This window comes from Sorex fumeus, unplaced genomic scaffold, assembly GCF_029834395.1.
Source record: "Sorex fumeus unplaced genomic scaffold, SorFum_2.1 ptg000050l, whole genome shotgun sequence".
Taxonomy (NCBI): Eukaryota; Metazoa; Chordata; class Mammalia; order Eulipotyphla; family Soricidae; genus Sorex; species Sorex fumeus.
The window spans coordinates 2,712,182-2,733,733 of record NW_026606107.1 but is presented as its reverse complement, the minus strand read 5'-3'; the positions used below and the strand labels follow the sequence as shown (position 1 = coordinate 2,733,733).

Below are 21,552 nucleotides of genomic sequence, written 5' to 3'. Positions count from 1 at the left end.
GAGAAATGCAACTGAAAGCAATGAAATATCATATCACACCAGAGAGACTGACACATAGCACCAAGAACAAAACAACTAGTATTGGCATGGATGTGGGGGAAAGGGGTTTCTCATTCCCTGCTGCTGGGAATGCTCACTGGTTCCGTCTATTTTTTCAAAAACAATATGGGTACTTCTCAGAAAACTAGGAACTGAGCTTCCATATGATCCAGCAATTACACTTCTTGACATCTACACAAGGGCCCAAAAAACTCTATTCAGAAAGCAAATTTGCACACCTATGTTCATTGCAGTACTATTTACAATAGAAAAAGTATAAGAACAGATGACTGGACAAAGAACCTATAGTATAAGACCAGAGAAATGGTAGAGTGGATAGATTGCTTGCCTTTATATGACCGACCTGGTTTTGATCCCCAGCATTCTATGTGGTTCCCTGATCATACCAGAATTTATCCTTGAGTGTAAGCCCTGGGCACCACTGAGTGTGGCCCAAAACCAAGAAAGAAGAAAGAAAGAAAGAAAGAAAGAAAGAAAGAAAGAAAGAAAGAAGGAAGGAAGGAAGGAAGGATGGCATTTATATACAATGGCATATTACTTTGTCAATAAAAAATAAAATTATAAAATTTACTACTACATGGATAGATCTAGAGAGTATTAAAATAAATGAAGTTACAAGGAGAGGGACAGATCCAGGATTATCTCTCTCATATGAGAGATATAAAAAACAATGGAGGAATAACAAAGCAAAAAAAATGAGATTTTGTCTTTAGTAGGAAGTTTATTTTGCCATAGGGAGACACTGGGACAGTGGTGGAGGGAAGGGGACACCTTGGTAGAGTGTGTAATGTTGGTATGTTTTAGGCATGAAAACCCTACAGGTTTAATTTGGAGTGGCCACTTTCAGCAGTGCTCAGGGTATATTCCTGGCTCTGTGCTCATGGATCACTCCCAGCAGGGCTTGGAGGGGACCATATGGGGTGCAGGGAATCAAACCCATGTTGGCAACATGCAAGACAACTGTCCTGCCTGCTGTACTATAACTGTGATCCTGAGAGTTTTGTAAACCACAGTGGCAAAAATAAAATTTTAATGTATATTTTCTTTTTTATTAAAGCACCATGATTTACAAAGTTATTCATATTTGAGTTTTAGATATACAATATTGCAGCACCAATCCCACCAATATTGTCAACCTCCCTCCACCAATATTCCCATATCCCACTCCCTCCATTAAAGGTAGTTAAGGAAAATAAAGTCACACAGTTGGGCTATAATCCAATTTGATTGTGTTCTTATAAAAAGAAGAAATCTGAATGGCTAAAAGGCACCTAAGAAGATGCTCTACATCATTATTCGTCATGGCGATGCATATGAAAACAACGAGATATCATTTCACTCTACAGAGACTGGCCCACATCCAAAAGAACAAAAGCAACCCGTGTTGGTGCAGATGTGGTGAGAAAGGGAACCTCCTCCACTGCATCTACACAATGGAGTACTATGTAGCTGTTAGAAAAGGTGAAATCATGAAATTTACATACAAGTGGTACTACATGGAAAGTATCATGCTAAGCGAAAGGAGTCAGAAAGAGAGGGACAGACATAGAAAGATTGCATTCATCTGGGGAACATAAAGTAACAAAATAGGAGACTAACACCCCAAAATAGCCGAGATAAGTACCAGGAGGTTTACTCTATGGTATGGAGGCCAGCCACACACACTAGGGGAAAAGTCAGCTCAGATAGAGAAGGGAGAACCAAATAAAGGGTGTTGGGAGAAACCTTCCAGGATGGGAGATGCATGCTGAGAGTAGACTATAGACCTAACGAGATTGCCACTCAATGCCTCTTTTGCAAACCACAGCACCCAAAAGGAGAGAGAGAACAATAGGGAATGTCCTGCCACAGAGCCAGGGTGGGAGGGATACTGGGATCAGTGGTGGTGGAGAATGGGCACTGGTGGAGGGATGGATACTCGATCATTGTTTAACTGAAACCCAAGCACAAAAGTTTTTTAAGTCTACAACTGTACCTCATGGTGTTTCACTAATAAAAATTTTTTTAAATGGGGGGATATTAGGGCCAGAAGATGGCACTTGTATTTGGGACATATACTTTGCATCAATCAGACCCCTGGAAACCCATGGTCTCTGAGTAGTAATAGACATAGCCCTTGAAAACCCTGAGCTCTGCCAGTGTGGCCCCAATTGCTCACATCACCAAAGTACTCAAACATCGCCACATCCTCAAGCCCTCATATTAAGGGTGAACAAGTACTGCTGAGAATAACCACAGGCTCTATGAGCACTGTTTGGAAGTCCTCCAAAAAGAATCAATTAGTACACATCCACAAATGGAGGGAAAATTCCAAGAGGATATGAAATTGTCATCTACAGAGCAAAGAGAAACTATGCAGAAGAAACCAACCCCACTGACTTCTTAATCTAGACTTCTAGCTTCCAGATCAGTGAAGTTATGAATTTCTATTGTTTAAGTCACCTAGTCTGTCATTTTTTCTATGGCAGTTCTAGCAAATGGTTAGAGCCACCACTCAGGACTAGTAATATGGAAAAGAAAGCAGGTTGAGGAAATGGCATGTTGAAAGAATAATTTGATATGTTGAGTTTGAGATTCTCAAGTTACATCCAGATAGAGATATTCAAATGACTTAAATTCAAGAATAGAATGGTTATATATTTGGAAATATTGATATATAATTATATAATTAACCTTAATAGGGTCCTCCTCAGTGTTGCTCCAGACTCAGAAGCCACTCCTGGCAATACTCTGCCTGTTGGTGCAGGCCTGATAGTTTGATGCTTGGCCTGGCAAACAACAGACAAGTATGTTGGTGCTCTAGTTCTGGTACCAGGTGTCCCTAGGGTCATATCTGATGATGCTCAGAGAGCTCCAAGGTGCTGGGCCTACAGGAGGAATAGTCAATGGCTGGAAATTACTTCAAGTTTTGGGAACTGGAGGCTAATTAAGATAGAGGCAGGTCCAGTATGACAGCAATAATTGGAAATTATCGCTTTGAACAAGAACTGAGTGTTGAAAGTAGGTAAAGGGATATACATGATAACCTCCCAGCATCTGTATTGCAAACCATAGTACCTAAAATGAGAGAAAGAAGAGAGGTGCCTCTTATAGATGCAGGCTGTGGTGGGGTTTGGGAGGGTGGGAGGGAAACTGGAGACATTGTTGCTGGGAAATTACACTGGTGGAGGGACGTGTGTTAGAGTATTGTATAACTGAAACTCAATCATGAGCAACTTTGTAATGCTCTATCTCATGGTGATTCAATATTTTAAAAATTAAAAAAAAATACAGGGCCTAGCTTATACAAGACATGTGCTCCTACCTTTGAGCTATCTCCTCATCTGGGAGTGACTGCTATCATTTAAGAAGTGATATCATCAAGGACAGAATCATAAGAAATATCAACATTTAGTAACAGACTGAAGAGGAGAATCTACAAAAGTAAATATTCCAGAGAGATGCTTGATATTAGCTCATTTTTTTATTCTGCCTAATTATAATCACTTAGAGACATACTGATTTCAAAGAGTTTTAATAGAGTGAGATGTCTTGTTTATTTCTAAATCTCCAATACCAATAAAAATGCCTAATATTTACTATTCCTGCAATAAATATTTTTAATCTAATGGAATTGAAATTATAACTTTATTCTCTTTTTTATTTTATTTGCTTATATCTGGAGTGTGAAGCATGTGCTGCAACTGATAGTTTAAGTTTGTAGTGAAAAATCATTTCAACATGTCCCAGGCTTGGTCCCCTTCCAAACCAACCTCAGGACAATAGTTTTCATTATAACCTTCTGTCTTTGCCATTCTGAATGAAATTCTGTGCACAGAAGTTATATACATATATGGGTATATCTATGTAACAAATCGCAGCACAGGAGCCCCCTGGGCTCCCTCGGGCTCTGGTATGACATATTTGAGCAATATAAATTCAGCTTCTCCTCTGGCATCTGTTAGACGACTCACTTGCAACTCCACCTCAGCAGTGGTCTCAGTCCTTTCAAAGCAGGGAAAGAGTACTGTGTGCTGAGAGACCATGGCAAAGAATCCTCCAGAGAACTGTGAGGACTGTCACATTTTAAATGTAAGTTGATTCATATTTTTCCCTTTCGAGCAGATTTATTGTATTGCAATGTGAACATTAGAAAGTAAAATCAAAAGTGATTTTGAAGTATGACTTGCTATTTTAAGAGTTATTGTATATTGTTTTATTCTTTCTGTTCTTTTCTTAGGCTGACACTTTTAAATCCAAGAAGATATGCAAATCACTTAAGATTTGTGGATTGCTCTTTGGTATCCTGGCCATAACTTTAATTGTCCTGTTTTGGGGCAGCAAGCACTTCTGGCCAGAGACACCCAAAAAAGTAAGTAAATGCATATTATCATACAATGCTTCTGTTCTGAGCTTGACTGAATTTAATTAGTAATTGACAAATATAGTACTCTGAAAAGAATAATTAGGTCACTTTTCTTTTTATTTTCTGGTGTTATGAGAAAGTGAATCAAAATTTTCCCCTCTCGTTTCCTTAGCTATTTTTATCAAAAAATGTGTTTTGTGTGTTTGGGTTAAAAATAATAAACTACCTATTTTTCTCTACCGCTTGGCTTTAAAGAGTTAGGACTTTTCCAAGCAAAATTTTTACGGCAAGAAAACTTTCCATCTTTCTTTTGATTATCTGGGCAAAAGCTAATGGGAAAGTAATTATACCTTCACAAAAGAAGAAACTACCAAAATGGTAGCTAAGGATTTTCAGGAATTAGGTTTCTTGACTTAATGCATCTGTTCTGAGGACAGGCAGCGTGCTCTTTTTTCAAAGCACTTCTCATACCTGAGTTACCATTTATTTATGATTTAAAAAAACTAGAGCTTTACAACTCCTCACCAGTCACAATTATCACTCTCCCACTGAGATAGTAACACTACAATGCAGAACTAAGCAACATCAAGTCATTAAACACACGTATCTGAAAAAGCTTCTATTATTAAGGTCATTAGGTGTGGCTTAAGTAGACGTTGTCATTGTTAGTATGGCTTACTCTTATTGTTAGTCCTAGACTCACATTCAAGGGGAAAGTTGAAATGCAATCCAAATCATAGTCTCTCTGTGCTAAAAAATTTCTTTCTGCAAGAAAATTAATAAATGCACATGCAAGGTGTGGAAAGGGTTTAATGGCTTTGCCACATTTTTGTCTCTGAGTGTGGGTTACTGCCTTTATTTATCAATTTGTTGTTGTAATATGTTGACTTGATAACAGGCATTAGACACATTTGATAACAGAGAAAAGGAAAGGCATATATCCAGGAGTAAGGATGACAGATGAGAATAGCTTCGTGTTGATGATTAGGAGCCAAAGGAGCAATAGAAGCAGAGGAGGGGGGAAATGGATCAATTAGGAAGGCAAGGCAAAGACAGAAAATAGAAAAGCAGCGGCACTAGTGTCCAAGAGCAAACAAAGAAATAAAGTATAGCCATCCTTGGAATCTTCACCTCTGTTCCCTTTACACTTTCATTTAGATTCAGAGGCTACCTTTGTGTATGTGTGTGTGTTGCCAAGCACTGAACCCAGAACCAAACACATATGAGGTGAATGCTCTACACCTGAGCCATATCGTCACCTCTTAAATTTACATAGGAAGAAAATAAAAAACAAACCATCTACATTGCTTATATACCTCTTTATTTTCACCTTGTTCCAGAAAGCATTTCAGGCAGCACCCAATGTCAATGATAGCCCTCTTTCCTCTCTTTTATACCTTTTCCCCATTGCTTCTGGACTACTTTCTGTTGAGCTATCTTTATAGAGAAGAAAACTGTGTGCAAGATAACAAAGGTGGGTAATCGAGATCAGGAATGAAGTGGCAAATTTGTAAGGGTGCCAAAATGCTTTCTGATACAATCTGCTACAAATTAGCTAATTCCCAAGGTGATGTACTGCACACAAATCAAATCCTGATAATTGTAGATAAGTTCGAGGACAAAAAACTCTGGTTTGTCCTTGGCTATAATATATTTAACTGAATGTGGTAGGCAGCAAACCCTTTAGACTACCCCATACATGCCTGCCAAATATGGAGCTAGGTAGCTTTGCTTGGTTTGAAACACAAATGCTATTCTTAAAGAGATTTTGGTTTTTTTTTAACTTATATACTATTTTCCTACATGTAATTATGAATCACTGGTCGGGGAAACTTGTTTTTATTTTGTAAAGTGTTAAACTCACTAACTGAGCTCATGGTAACTTCTGTGTCCACATAACATCATATTTGTTTCTCACTAACGTCATCTTTTTAATTAATGATAAGGAAGAATTCTGTGATTCTTCAAACCAAAAGTAAGACTTATTCACATAAAAAGAGAAGTATGGTCATGAATATTTTTTAAAGAATCATATATCTTGAAAAGTAATATGTCTTAGGATATAATTTTCAGCAAAGAAACTGCCAGGAAAGAATAGTTATTATGAAGTAACATAGTAAAAGCATTTCCTGGGACATTTTTTCAACTATGGGGAAAGTATTTTAAATATAAACAAATTCTGTTTTCCATTTCAAAGGATAATTGCAGTTTGTTGTTTGGGCTGTGTAAGTTCTGGCCTTCACCAGAACACCAGAGTCTACTATTACTACTGCTTCTGCTGCTTTTGCTGCTGCTACTAGTACTATTGCTATAACCACTACCACTATCATCATTACCATTACTGCTATCAGTACTTTTACTGCTACCTTTAATTTTCAGTGGACCCGAAAGACCACATGTTTCTAATGGTTAAGACTGCCAGTAAGCCTGCCTCAGAGCTGACTTAGGAATCCTTGGAAGAAAAGTGTTGTTAGATTAATCTTGGAAGATTTGCTGAATAAAGGGATCCAGTCATCTTGCACAAATGAAAGACACTCCCTTTAAAAGTATGGTCTAGCAAGAAATAACTCTTAACAGATAAAAACCCAAACTCTTATTATTTTCCTTCCCCTGGCCTGTATGACATGTAGGAAACTGTAGGGTTCTCAGTAAAGAGAACTAACTGTTGATGCTGCTGTGCTCATTGATGGCAGCCATTTATTTTATGTCCTGTGGCTTTCTCCAAACTCTTTATGTCTGCTCCTCCAGCCTCCACCTCGATTCCTTTTTACTTTGTTTTTTCAACATCTGTTTATAATAAACAATGTTTTTTTAACGTTCCACATATGGTGTTGACATTTTCATGCCAGCAAGGCCTCCCTCCACTTTGATTACCTCCCACTTTGGTGTGCACAATGCATCCAGACTCTTGATTCCCGAGGAGGAGTAAACAATGTTAGACTTCCCACTCTTCTCCTTATATACCTCAAGGAGAAGCAGAAGCAAATAAGCACATGCCCATGACTGTATGTTAACTCTCTCTCTCTCTCCCTCTCTCTCTCTCTCTCTTTCACGCACACACACACCAAAGGGAGAAAGAGATCAAAATAAAATTTAAAAGGAAATTAACTCTGGGTGAACTGCTCCACCCCATTATAGGTTACAGGAACCCTAACATACAGCCATATATAGGACCCACTTCAGCTGAACGTAGGAAACTTTTTAAGCTCCTAACTCTGCTTTATTTACCATGAATAGGGGCCCTATTCAGTTCCACAGAGCATTGCAATGAGGCTCTACTTCCTGGCAGTGACTGCCTAGGGACCTTTGAAGCAGATTCCCTAGAGAAACATTTTTGCTAACAGCTCCCTGTATTACACATTTAAATGGAAGCAATCACAACCCAACTCTCCAACGAATCAATCCACCATGGAGAAAACAAACCAGGAAAACCCAAGCCCTTAAACCAATGGACCACAGATGTTGCACAAACCTATCCCCTCCAATCTTTAGTAGAATGAGGGCACAAAAACAACAAAATATAAAATGCTGTATTTCCTGCAATATAAAGAAGATGTCTTATAGCTTCATGGTTGTATAGATTTTTGTTTTTGCTTTGGGGGGGTAACACCTTTTGCTCAAGGATTACTCCTGTCTCTGTACCCAGGAATTTCTCCTGGCAGTGCTCGGAAGACCATATGAGATGCAGAGGATCTAACTTGGGTTGGCTGCATGCAAGGCAAACACCCTATCAGCTGTACTATTGCTCTGGCTCCTTGTTTGGAAATCTTAAAGCTCATATAGCAACTAACAGACTTCTAGGAATGTTCCCTCCACCCATCACACTACGTACCAATATCAAATAAGAGGTGCTAGGCATAGGGCCTTTTCACATCTCAGCTACATATGACAAAAAAATATTGTTTCACTCCGTGTTTCAAGACCACTAGTCTAGAATGAAAATCCCTTGCTCAGAAAAGCACTTTCTGCCTAAATCTTTGTTTAGCTTTATTTTATACTATTTCATAAACACTAGCTTTGTCTAAAAATTAAGTTTCTTCCCCCTACTTTAAAGCACACGGGACACAACTTTCTTCCCCGGGTGCCCTGGGCTTTTCAATAGAGCAGTTTGGTTGGTAAAATTTAGGTCTGGAGAAGTGTTCATATCCTCAAGGAAAAAGTTAAAGCTGTAGCTGGAATATTTCAGCAGGGGAACTAAACTTCACCAGATGATGCCACTTTGGCATTTCAAACAAATGGTTCTCTTAATTTTCTTTTCTTCCCAAACATTGTGCAACCCAACTCCACCCTTATACAGAAGTTCCTGATGATCTGGATTTTGCCCTGGGATAACCAAAGGCAGCCCCCACCAAATATGTAGATCCAGACTTTGACTGATAATAAGAATCAAGGAAAGTATTAGTCTTTAAAGGAAACTGTTCTTTTTCTGACTGAGATTGGGATTAAACTGCTGGAGAGCATGATGAGGGAGCAGCTCAAGTAATCAATGGTCGACTTGACATTGAAAAGTGTCAGTCCCATAGCTGAGCAGAACAAATTTTGTTAAATATCCAACATTGCATCTGGCAGAGCGGGGAGATAAAAATGGGGACTAAGTCTCCAGAAACATTTAATAACTTCCACCAAGCAAGTGGTAGAGTTGAGGCTAAGACTAGAACCTGGTCCAGAATTTTTTAAAATATTTTTTCTGCATTTAAGAATAAGGAGCAGGAGGGTGGGGTAGTAGATCGTGGAAAATTTCCAGCCAACTTGAATCTGTAGGTGAAAGAAATGTTTTTTTCTTATTGAAAAAGAAGAATGTCTGTGCTGCTTATGCCAATTTTTTTCAGGGCTGAGAACTGGTGATTGAAAATGCAGAAATCCAAGTTTGCATAAGGAACAATCTGTCTGCTCTGTGTTTGGCAAAGATGTATTCAGGGTTTCTTTAAATTCTATAGGATAGGTTGGTAATAATATAGTGCAACACATACCCTTCTCGTCCTTCCAGCCTAATACCTGCTAACCAGCTATACTGGACAAATATTTCACCATTGGAGAGTGTACCTCCAAAACACACAGTAAAGGATCAAGTTGGTGTGATGAGCAACTAGATTAACTACAGTGTCAGAAAACAAACCTAAGCCAAATATTCTCAAATCTCTTCCAGGACATGCTAAAGCTACTTATTCCAAAAACAGATCCATCTCCCAGAGATGTGATATAGCTATATTATTTATAAAATGTTTTCCTTTTGATCTCAGAGATAGACAGGAGTTGAAGCAAGAAAGCAAGAAAACTGTGAAAGCGGGGGAAGGGGTGGTGTTAGGATTTATTGGCTAGCTGGGTGTAGGATTTAACTGGACTTAGGAAAGAATTCCTAAAGAAGGAAGATAAATGAGTTTTTTGTCCTCTTGATGCTTTGTTTATGGGATCTTGTTTACCTCTCACTGTCTGGACTTAATCACACACACATCTTATTTCACTTCTGAGTCACATTCCACTTCACTAGACTTCCTCTCCCACACCAATGTTCTGGTACTTACACTTAAGACCACCGGCATGGACACTTTTGAGTGCTATTATTGGATCAATGTCCTTGCCACTATGTTTAAAATATATCATTACTTATGCTTTGAATGAATTACTTCACTCATTTAAAATTTTTGTATTTAAAACAGAATAATGATTTACAAAATGACTGATAGTTGAAACTTGGCATACAGTATTCCAACACCAATCCCACACCAACATTAGCTGCCCTGCACCAGTGTTTCCATGCTCCCTCACACCTGGCCCCCACAACCATGTCTGCCACTTTGACAGGCACTTTTCAGAGTTTCATGATTGTAATTTAGATTTAGTGTTTTCAGTGTTGTTTGCATCTGTACTGAACTCATTTTTAACAGCTAAATACTTACCATCTTAGTGTAAATACTTAGCATCTTAGTGTAAAATCACTTTTCAAATTGATTTCTACTTTGACCTAAGGCCCTTAACTTTATCTCCAAATTAGAAGATCTGTAAACATAATACAAATGGATGTGGGCGGAGGAATGGGGAGTAGAGAGATAGTACAGTAGATCTGGTGCTTGCCTTGCACAAGGCCAAGCCCGGTTCAATCCATGGCATCTGATATGGTCCACCAAGCACCACCAGGCATTATCACAGAGTGAAGAGCCAGAAGCAAGCCTTAACCATCACCCAAAATGGCACAAAACAAATGAAAACATGTAACCAGAGTGATAGTATAGCCAGTAGGGACCTTGCCTTGCACACTGCTGACTGAATTTTTATCTCTGGGAACACAAAGGATCCACTGAACCCTTCCTGGAGTGATCCCTGAGCACAGAACCAGGAATGAGCCCTAAGTATTGTCCGGTGTGACCCAACAGCAGAGAGAGAGAAGAATTTGGGATGGAGAAATAGTGTAATGGGTAGAACGCTTGTCTTGCATATGGCTGACTTGGGTTCAATCTCCAGAATACTATATGGTCACACAAGCACTGCCAGGAATAACTCCTGTGCAGAGCCAGGAATAATCCTTGAGCATATACAATCACAACCCCTAAATCAAAAAAGAAAAGTAGAGAAGGAAATTGGAAGGAAAATTGGAAGGAAATTCAAATTGTACCTAAGAAGGTACAAACTGAACAGTATATGAAAAGAGCAAAAATTAAAAAGAAAACTAGACACTTCAAGATTAACTGTTTCTATTTGCCAATTTGGCAGAACTATCCTCCTTGTCACACTTGATCCCTGAAATTTCCTTCCTGGAATTAAATTGTTAGGGACAGTCTGAGATGAGCTACTGAAGGTCCACTCACATCTTTTTCCAACAAGTCACTCTGTCTCTGTTTTAGTTTGCTCCAGGAAGAACAAAACCATTTATTCCTTCATCTCCAGAAAGGCACTCAGGTCCTGAGCCAGGAAGTTTAGTAGAGAGAAAAGTAATTCTAAGGCCAAAGGTATGAGCTCAGTCTTCATATGGGTCTGTGAAGCTTGTATAGCCATTACCCAGACAATGTGCTCCACAGGGACCCAGACGAGACAGTATGTCTGAATTTGTTCAAACTCATCTCCAAACAATCCAAAGTGGGATACCAGCATCATCTTCCTAGACAAAGGACAATGTGATCCAAAAAGACACCTTTGACAATATAATTCCTTTGTAATAAATATAGAGCTCCACTCTCTTATTTCCGCACACACCCCATAATTTACAATAGATTCAGATCCGACTCTATTTACCAACATATCATTGTAAGCAAAAAGTTTTAAAGTTTGTTTATGAATGTAGTCAGTGTGGACAGACACCTTCTGCCCCACTAAAATAAGTAAATAAATAACCCTAAGCAAATCTCATTGAAGGAATGGTAAAAATAATCAAGAACTGCTGAGCTCGGCAGTTTCCAGTAGTTTTCATCCAGCAAGGTGTCCAAATGAAGTGCATTGCCAATAGTACAGGAAAACTCATTCCACAGAAGCACACTGAAATTCTAAATGTCACCAAGTATGGTTCCATAGTCTTCTACCAATGATTGAAAATGCAGCTTGTATTTTCTCTTTTGCCCAGGTAGGCAGAATTCCAACAGCCCCTAGTCTCTAACCTCATTTTTCCATACAACAGTCCTTCAGTAGTGCAAATGATGAAACAAACACCACCCCTACCTCCAAACGTTGATGGTGTAGACATTTGTCTCAAAATGTATAGTATTTCTAAAAAAATTGCTCCCCCTGTTGGGATATCTGACAAGACTGAATTGGAGTAGATGACTCTGCTTGGTCAGTCTGTCTGAAAGTTCCATTTGTTGCCATAGGTAGAAGTTATTCACGCTACCTACATAGCTGTACTGAGGACATATTTATAACTAGAAGCAAATAACAAGCCTATAGGAATTTGTTACCCGTCATAAACCAGCTCAGATTTTCTGAGTTAACTCTGCAGTAGCTGGAAGATTATAAATACTATTTTCCTTACCTCTTTAAAATATGATCTCTCAATTTTTTCACCAATGAATTATTTATTGTAGATGATGCAAAAATAGAAAAAGAAAATTAAAATGTGGTCTTGAGACCTTGCCAAAGTTCAAAATGTTTTAGGGAAATGAAGATTTGCCTTTAGTGGGTGGAGAAATTTTATTTAAAAAATATTTAAGCACAGACCTTGGCTAAGGTGCAGTGGGACTAGAAATACGTAAATAATTTATCTCTTCTGTTCTTATTTAGCAATTATATAAACTTTTTTTTGCTTAAAGTATCACTATTTCTACAAAACCTTCCAATTTGTTTTTTACTGGAGTGCGAGAAGTTTTGACCAGGTCAAACTAACATTCAGTCACAGACAGAGGTAAACTCAAACAATTCAACCTAATGCATTCTTTAACAGACTGCAGGAGGGAATGACATCTTTAGAAAGAAACATTGGCTCTGTAGATGACTTATTCAGGATTGTAGTTTTACAATTTTTTTGGTATGGGAAAATCTTTATGACTAATGGGACCCTGAAAATAAGAAAAAGATAGATCTCCACATGCAACTACCAGATCTGGCCAGGTAGTGGAAGGTAGCAAATTTCTTTGGGCTTATTATTTGCTTCTAGCTATAAATATATTCACAGTTGTAGGCTTACTACTCTTCTGGGACTCCCTATGACTTGGTCCTCTTGTAAACGAACTACAACAAAAACATACTTTTATACTATAAGACAAAATTAGTGGTCACCAGAGGAATGGGAGGACAGGGCATGGATTCAATTGAATTAAAGGAATCAATGGTATGCTGAAGAATAGAATTGGAATTTCAGTGGTAAATTTATGTAGTATGTACACATGTCGACTTTAAATTCAGCACCCCTGAAAGTTTGATGATGCTATAATGCAATGTTGCTAGGATTTAAATCTATGCTTAAAAGAGAAAAAAATTCCTGTAGAGACACTCTGGAGTTTTATTTCAACCATCCATGAACATTTACAAGGCATTCTTCTTGGGAGGCTCCATATTATTTAGAGCAGGGAACTTGGCAATGTGATTGAATTTCATATATAACAGAATCTGGAGAATCTGGAGAATCTGGAGAAACTGAAGAACATATATAAGAGAATTTGGAGGCCAACTGAAGCACAGAACTCAGGAAAACAATTAATGAAATTAGTTAACACAGAGAAAGAAAACCACAAATATTCGAGGAAGACAGTAAATGTTTCCTGAGGTTTTAAAGAATAAAAGGAAGCCCTGGAGGGAAAGGTAAGACTATTACCTTATATTAGCCACGGAAAACAGTCCAGATACATCTAACAAAAACAAGATCCAAAGTTGTGGAAGCAAAGTGCCTGGACTGATAAGAAAAAAAAGAGCAATGTGTAACCACTCCAAACAAGATTTAAAAATCTCTTTCTGGTTCAAGTAATATTCATAAAGAGTGTGAAGTTGAGCATGAGCACTTGTAAAGGAAAATGGTGGTTTAAGGAACCATTTCAGTATTAGGTTTTAGGAGATCGTTCTGCTTAATACAAGGAGAAATTACAACAGTTTGCAAAGTATCTACTTAGCAAAACTGTCAAGAAAACTGTAGGAATTCATAGTAATTAGTTCAGCACTTTAGCTTGAATATAAAATATTGACTCCAAAAGGATCTTCATACCAGCCTGAATGCCAAAAAGCACCTCGCTTTAGTCTCAGTCTCAGAAAATTCCATTTTCAACTCTGGATATAGCACCTCACTGAAAAGCCTCTGGAAAGTAAAGATGATCCAGATATGACCTAATTAAAGTGTCTTGTGAAGGGACACATTGAGTATCTTAGCACTTGTTTTTCTATATTTTTCCCAGACATATGACATGGAACACACTTTCTATAGCAATGGAGAGAAGAAAAAGATTTACATGGAAATTGATCCAGTGACCAGAACCGAAATATTCAGAAGTGGAAATGGCACCGATGAAACTTTGGAAGTACATGATTTTAAGAATGTAAGTTGATATAAAAATAAAATTTTAAATTTTTTTATAAAAGAATGCAAGTTGGGTATTTTCCCCCTAACACTTTCCAATTAAAATGTTAAAACATTTGGATCAAGTTAAACATAGACTTTGGCTTCCATTTAATTTATAAGACAAGATTTTCTCTTTGAATTCAAATTTTGCCAGCCTGAGGCCCTGAGAGATTATGGGACTCATTAATTATGATGATTTCAGGAAGTACTGCTAATTTTTGTCTGTTTTATAGGGATATACTGGCATCTACTTTGTAGGTCTTCAGAAATGCTTCATCAAAACTCAGATTAAAGTGATTCCTGAATTTTCTGAACCAGAAGAGGAAATAGATGAGGTATGTAATAATAGTAGAGGTAATCAAAGACAGTATTTATTAAATATAACTATGTACTCAGTGCTCTACTCAGATATTGTACTCAGTGCTCTACTCTCATTTGATTCTCATAATGACCCTTATATACAAGTACTATTCTTACCCCCATTTCCAGATAAGGAAATTGAGACTCTTAAATGAAATATGATTTGCATAAGTTTGCACAGTTAATGAACAGCAAATTGTGATCTTGAAATCAGTCATCTAAAATATTTGCTTTCAGGAGAAAGTTTATATATACCTGGGTACCCATTAAAAGTATGTGTATTTTCTCCTAAGTCAAAAGCTTTTGTTAAGAGGGATAAGACAGAGAGACAAATTTAATCCTACCTAAGTCACAGTCCTAAAAAAGTAGTCTTAAGGCTACCTGGGATCTTTGTCACTTTGGTTACATTGTACTGTTCACCTAATGCTTTCAGTTCATTCAGTTTGTCGTTTTATGCCAGTTTGGTAAGAGACTACCCCACACATATCCTCATTAGGAGAAGCAAAAGGTGAGAGCTATTGTGTAATACAAAGTTTCTGGGAACACACTGTGTGTTCCAAGTGTTAGATCACTGAATAGTCCCTCAAAACCTATTGGAGGATGGTGAATTAATGCCTAAAATATAGCCATCAATTAAAACCCTGGCAGATATTTCCTTTCCCTGCTAATCCTATATTACAATAATCCTATTGTAATATCAGTGGAGAAGAAAGAGTTTAGCTAAGGCTATATTGTGACAGTAACCTCCCCCCACTCCCCGGTAGACAGGAGGAAACAAATGCCCATTTTATTTTGTTTTGTTTTGAGTTTAAATGTCATATCTGCAATGAGATTTGAACAGCTGCAGAGTGGCCTCTCTCTGTACCACAAATAACTCTTTTTTCTTTATTCTATATTCCTAATTATTTTTCATTTTTTCCCACCTAACTCTCTCCATCTTTTTCCTTATCCAACCATTTATCTTTTCCCCTTTTTTTAGGGAGGAGGCGTAGCCTGATATGGGCTGGGAAAAACATTTTTCTTTCCTCATGTAACAGTGTTGTCATTGACTCTCACAGATATATATTTTATATCTCTGGTCCTCTCATGGCCAGAGTAGTTTCAGACCCTTCTTATGAGAATTTCCAAGGAAAAGGAGATTTTTCTCAAAAATGATGTTCTGCTCCCAAGGTCTATGGTAGTGAAAAATTTGGGGTATTTTTTAAAGAAACATAATTTATAGTCATCTGAGGATCAAACCAACATCCAGCCTGTTTAGTAATAATCTATGGAGTATCATTTGCTGCTTAGCAAAGCCTATTTATTAGGAGGCAAGACAAGAGGGAAAAATAATTAATGGGATAAGTTATTATTTTCCCAGGCAGTTTTCCCAGGAACAAAGGGAATTATGCTTAGTGAAGTCAGTCAGAAAGAGAGGGACTGATTCAGAATGACTGCTCTCATATCTAAGAGTGGTAGGCAAGGGCCTACCCACTGTACTATCTCTGCACCCCTTTTGTGATTTTGGACCACATCCAGCTGTACTCGGGAATCACTATTGATGGTCCTTGGGGACTATATGTGATGCTGGGTATCAAATGAGATAGGCTGCATGCAAGGCAAGTAACTTATATCTCCTATATTTTCTCTGGCCACATTTCCTGTTTGGTTCTTTCTTTATCTCTATTTATTTTGGGGTCATGTTGGGTATCAAACTTGGGTAAACCACATTCAAAACAAGCATCCTAACCATTACACTATTGCTTGATCCAGTTCTTTTGTTTGCTTGTTTCTTTTGTTTCTTTTACAGAAAATAATCTAAGTATTAAGCAGGGCAACCAGCAATGAGTGATAAACTGGCATAATAGGATTTTTTAAGAAAAAGAGATAAAGGCAAATACAACGTCACATTTGGACCCTATATTATTCTTCAATTAAGATTCCCAGATCTTTTAAATAACACATGAAGGGGCTGGAGCAATAGCACAGCGGGTAGGGCTTTTGCCTTGCACACGGCCAACCCGGGTTCGATTTCCAGCATCCCATATGGTCCCCGGAGCACCGCCAGGGGTAATTCCTGAGCGCAGAGCCAGGAGTAACCCCTGTGCATTGCCGGCTATGACGCAAAAAGCAATAAATAAATAAATAAATAACACATGCATTCAGCTAGGGACTCTGAAATCACTTTATCTTTTAGAAAATCCTATTTATTTGGTATTCAGGCTACTAAAATTCAGATTTTTATGAGATCAATGTGTGGTTCAAAATGAAAAATAACACCTCTTGTTATGTACTTCTTTCATAGTGTACCCATACTTTGTGAATGTTAAACATGCAGACAGGTATATAAATAACCCTGATTTTGCGAACAAAGCTAGTCAGCATATCAACCTGATTTTATATAGTCCTTTTCAATGTATTCCAAGGTCTTTGCAGACTTAAGTGCAAAGGATCTGAGACTTAACAGTTGTAAATGACAGGGTGAATTATACAAAGGCTTGTTTTAAAGAATAAATAAAGTATCTGAAATGATAAAGCCAGAAAGACACAAAAGAGAAAGGACATGTTTATCTAAAAGTAGGAGGAAAATCTTAAAGTTCAAAAAGAAAAAGAAAAAGAACTCGGTATACAAGACAACCACTTCCAATCCTAGAACCTAAAGAGGAATATAGTATTCATGACAATATAATAAAGCCTACGTAAAGGGAAATATTCTGAGATTTAAGCAACTGGATGGAAAAAATAAAATAATGTTACCGCCAGTGAACTCATGGGCTGAAGACATCGTCTAAACTAAAACTAGCTAACAGTAACAGCAAATTTTGCAAAACCAATTTGTCACTGTTTTTCTTTTGAACATACCTAGCTGTTCTCGGGTCTACTAAGGAATCCAGGCAGTGCCTGGAGGAATACCATGCGGTTCCAGGGAGTAAACCCAGGCTTCAGGAGGCAGAGCATGCACTAGCCCTTTGAGAGATCTGCTTGGTCCCCACAATAAAATATTGTATCTTCAAATGATATTTATTTCATCACACCAGTTCAGAATACAGGAGATTTTTCAACTTGAGATTAAACCCTGCTTGCAACTTTTATTGAAAGCTTGAAAAATAAGGCAGCAACTTACAATATCAATTTAAAGAAAATTAATTAATTAATTAATTAATAACTCAGGATTTCAGAAGTCCAAATTAACACAAACATGCTTCAGTGGAAGATTTGGAAAATGATAGAAAGCCTCCTTTGAGTGAGGTAGTAATTGAGAAGATGCCTGTTTCTGTGATTAATTTACTGTAGACCAGAAAGAAGGATTTTTTTCACTCTCTAAAGGGCACCTACTGTGTTGCAAGTCACAGAGCTTTAGCAGATCTGAAGTTGCAATTGCTTTCAGACTAAAAATAAAATATTATCCAGTGTACTATATTGCCTCACTTGTCATTAATTTCTCTTCCTGATCTTATTTTTTCTTTCAGAATGAAGAGATCACCACAACTTTCTTTGAGCAATCAGTGATTTGGGTCCCAGCTGAAAAGCCCATTGAAAACCGAGACTTTCTTAAAAATTCCAAAATTCTGGAGATATGTGATAATGTGACCATGTTTTGGATTAATCCAACTCTAATAGCAGGTGTGATTTATTTCCCCTTCCATTCACCCTCCTCTGCTTTCTTGCTGTCCTCCCTTAAAGTCAGTAATAGGTACTGTTACAGCAAGTTCCCAGCATTTACAGACTACATTTCTAGGAAAATAAATGATCAGCTTAAATCATCTTAGATAAAATCATAAGTTCTGGCTGCTAGTGAGGAGTTTTTTCACAGTGTAGTTATAAATCAGATAAATTAATGCTGACAAGCTTTTAAATATCCCAGTAAAGGTACTACCACCTTAATGTGACTAGTGTTAGAAAAAAAAACTAATCTTCTTTGTGCTTCTATAGTCATTCTGGTCAGGATACCAGATTACTTATTGCACAAATGTTGGTGGGTCCAACTCAAGAACAGAAGAGAGAAGAGCTAAACCAATACTGAAACTGTTGTCTTAAGAAAGATTCTCTATGTGTAATGATGGAAATCTTCCTAGAGATAGGAGAGTCACTGCAATACATACATTTTAGCTGATTTAGAAATCACTATAAAAGCAATTGAGTGATGGATATCAGAGTAGATGACTTTCAATCTCAACTTTTAATTATCCCATAAAGAAGGCAAAGGTCACTTGGACATCTCCAGCTAACATAAAATTATCCAGACGGCATACATTATTATCACCCAAATATGTCACTCCTTTCGATGCAAGCTGTTAACAGCCTTTACCTTAACAACAACTAAATTCAATATGATTTGAGTTGAATTTAGAACTTGTGTCTAAGCACCCTTTATCTAAATAGGATTAGTGGAAATAACAATGAAATCTGAACAGTCTATTTATTATTACTATAGTTTAAGTCACATGGTTACAATAATGTTAGCATTTTTTTATCTGTTGTAGAATGTTTCTACACCCCGCCAACAACGTGTCTTACTCTGTTAAGTTTTTTGAATTGTACCATGGTTACATAACATCCTAATTTTATTCTGCTAATAAGGCAAGGCAGTAAGTAAAGATGTAAGCAAGTAAACAAGCAATGAAGAGGTCTGTTGTGCATGGGAAAATTTCCATATGTTTTAGAAAGTTACCATGCAGTATTACTGAAGGAGCTTGGAAAAGTGCTTCGTGGATGCCAAAATGATGGCGGTGAGAAGACACAATTAAAATATTTCTCTCCTGAGCTGAAGAGACAATACAGTGGGTAAGGCATTTGCCTTGCACACAGTCAGCCAACGTTCAATCTCTGGCACCCCCATTTGGTCACCTGAGACTGTCAGGAGTTATTCCTGAGTGCAGATCCAGGCATAACCCCTGAACACTTATGGATGTGGCCAAAAAACAAATAATAAAATAAAGTCTTTATCCCCAAGTGTTATTTCCTGGAGTACTTCTTTTAGAAGTACTTTTAAGAAACATCTGCAGAGTGTTACCTCACATTCTTGTCGCTGTTATTTTAGTTTCAGAGTTACAAGACTTTGAAGAGGATGGTGAAGATCTTCACTTTCCTAGTAATGAAAAAAAAGACGTTGAACAAAATGAGCAGTGGGTGGTTCCTCAAGTGAAGGTGGAGAAGACGCGTCATGCCAGACAAGCAAGTGAGGAAGATCTTCCAATAAATGATTATGTGAGTTATAATTATGCCATTTTTGTTAGAAGAAAAAGCAATAAGCCTCACAAAAATCACTATCCCAGAGATCATAGCCATTGGAAAGAAAATTATCATGGTTTTAACAAAATAGAGAGAATTTTATTTTTTGCATTTTATTTCTGTATTTATTTGGATCTTAGAAGCCTCATTCAAAATGAATCTTGATCTCTTCTGCTATATCCCCATGATCAGACTAAGAACTATGATTGCCCCCAATCCCCAGCTCGTATATAGTCTCATTCAATACTCTGCCCCAGACCACCCCCCATCCCATATTTACACCCACCCTCTCCCCCACCCTTTATTATCTGGTTCTCTTTCTGATGAATATTCCCCTCAAACACTGGCTTCTTCTTCTTTCAGACTGAAAATGGAATAGAATTTGACCCCATGCTGGATGAGAGAGGTTATTGTTGTATTTACTGCCGTCGAGGCAACCGCTATTGCCGCCGCGTCTGTGAACCTTTACTGGGTTACTACCCGTATCCCTATTGCTACCAGGGAGGACGGGTTATCTGTCGTGTCATCATGCCTTGCAACTGGTGGGTGGCCCGCATGCTGGGGAGGGTTTAAAAAAGAACTTTGAGCTCCAATGCTAAAATTTTTGGCAGCCTACATATAATAATTGCATGCTGATCTATGAATTTCTGCCTATGAGGGCTTTGGCTTCTGGTAGCCAATACTCTGGAATTACTTGTAGGTAATTCTTCTCTTCATGTTCCAATAAACTTTTACATCATCTTCAATGGCCTGATTACTGATGAACACACTGGGTAAGAGCTTGCTAAGAATATTTCCTGAAGCTGAAATAGAGACTTTCCAATATGGATATGAATGATAGAAAATTGAGTTTCATCTTGTTTGATGAGAAGGAAAGGGCAAAAACATAAGGAGTCTTAAATATCACATTTTACTATGCTATACTGAGAAAGTAGAAATAAAGACCTGTGGTAAAATATCCCCATAAAACATGTCCTTTTGTGCATAGCTTCAGTGTTTAATTATCTAAGAGACATATTGCAATCTTGCATAAGCATCTATTAAGCCACTGGCCAGGCAGTGAGTCACAGCAGGCCAACACTAAAATATTTCAAGTGCGCAAACTCAGCAAAGGAGAAAGCTATCCTAGCAAAAAAGGGTTCCCAGGCTTTCCTCCTGTGAACAGAAACTCAACTTTTGACAAGTTGAGCATTTTATAAACTTCATTTCTGACTTTTCTTTCGAGCAAAGTCCAGTTGCATAACTTTCCAATGCACTTGTCAGGAAGGGGGATCCATAAATATCATGAACAGAAACCATAAATAGTTTAAGTGAGGAGTCAAATGAGATCCCCCACCCCCTTTAAAAATCCTAATAAACAAGCAGTAGAACATTTCTTAAAGGAAAGATAAGATCTAGTTTCCAATGACTTGATACTTTGCTTGGGAAAACAGTAAAAGGGAAAGGGAGCAGAAAGAAGTCTTGAGAGAGGGTGATGTTAACCTTGATGTCCAAGCAAGTTCTAGTTTCAAAATTCTTTTCTACAAGTTGGTCGCCCCTTCTAATTTCATTTGCAGTTAGCCCTTTTAGAGTTATTGTGCCACGGAAATATCAAATATCTGTCATT

The 21,552-nt window shown here is 37.7% G+C and overlaps 1 protein-coding gene across 1 annotated transcript; it reads left to right on the top strand.

Moving 5' to 3' along the window:
• The first annotated feature begins 4,083 nt into the window (after positions 1 to 4,083).
• Positions 4,084 to 20,519, top strand: TNMD (tenomodulin). Its single transcript, XM_056124217.1, has 7 exons — positions 4,084 to 4,131; positions 4,280 to 4,411; positions 14,212 to 14,352; positions 14,609 to 14,710; positions 18,185 to 18,338; positions 19,756 to 19,922; positions 20,310 to 20,519. Exons 1-7 carry the CDS (start codon positions 4,084 to 4,086, stop codon positions 20,517 to 20,519), a joined length of 954 nt encoding a protein of 317 aa, XP_055980192.1.
• The last annotated feature ends 1,033 nt before the right edge of the window (positions 20,520 to 21,552 follow it).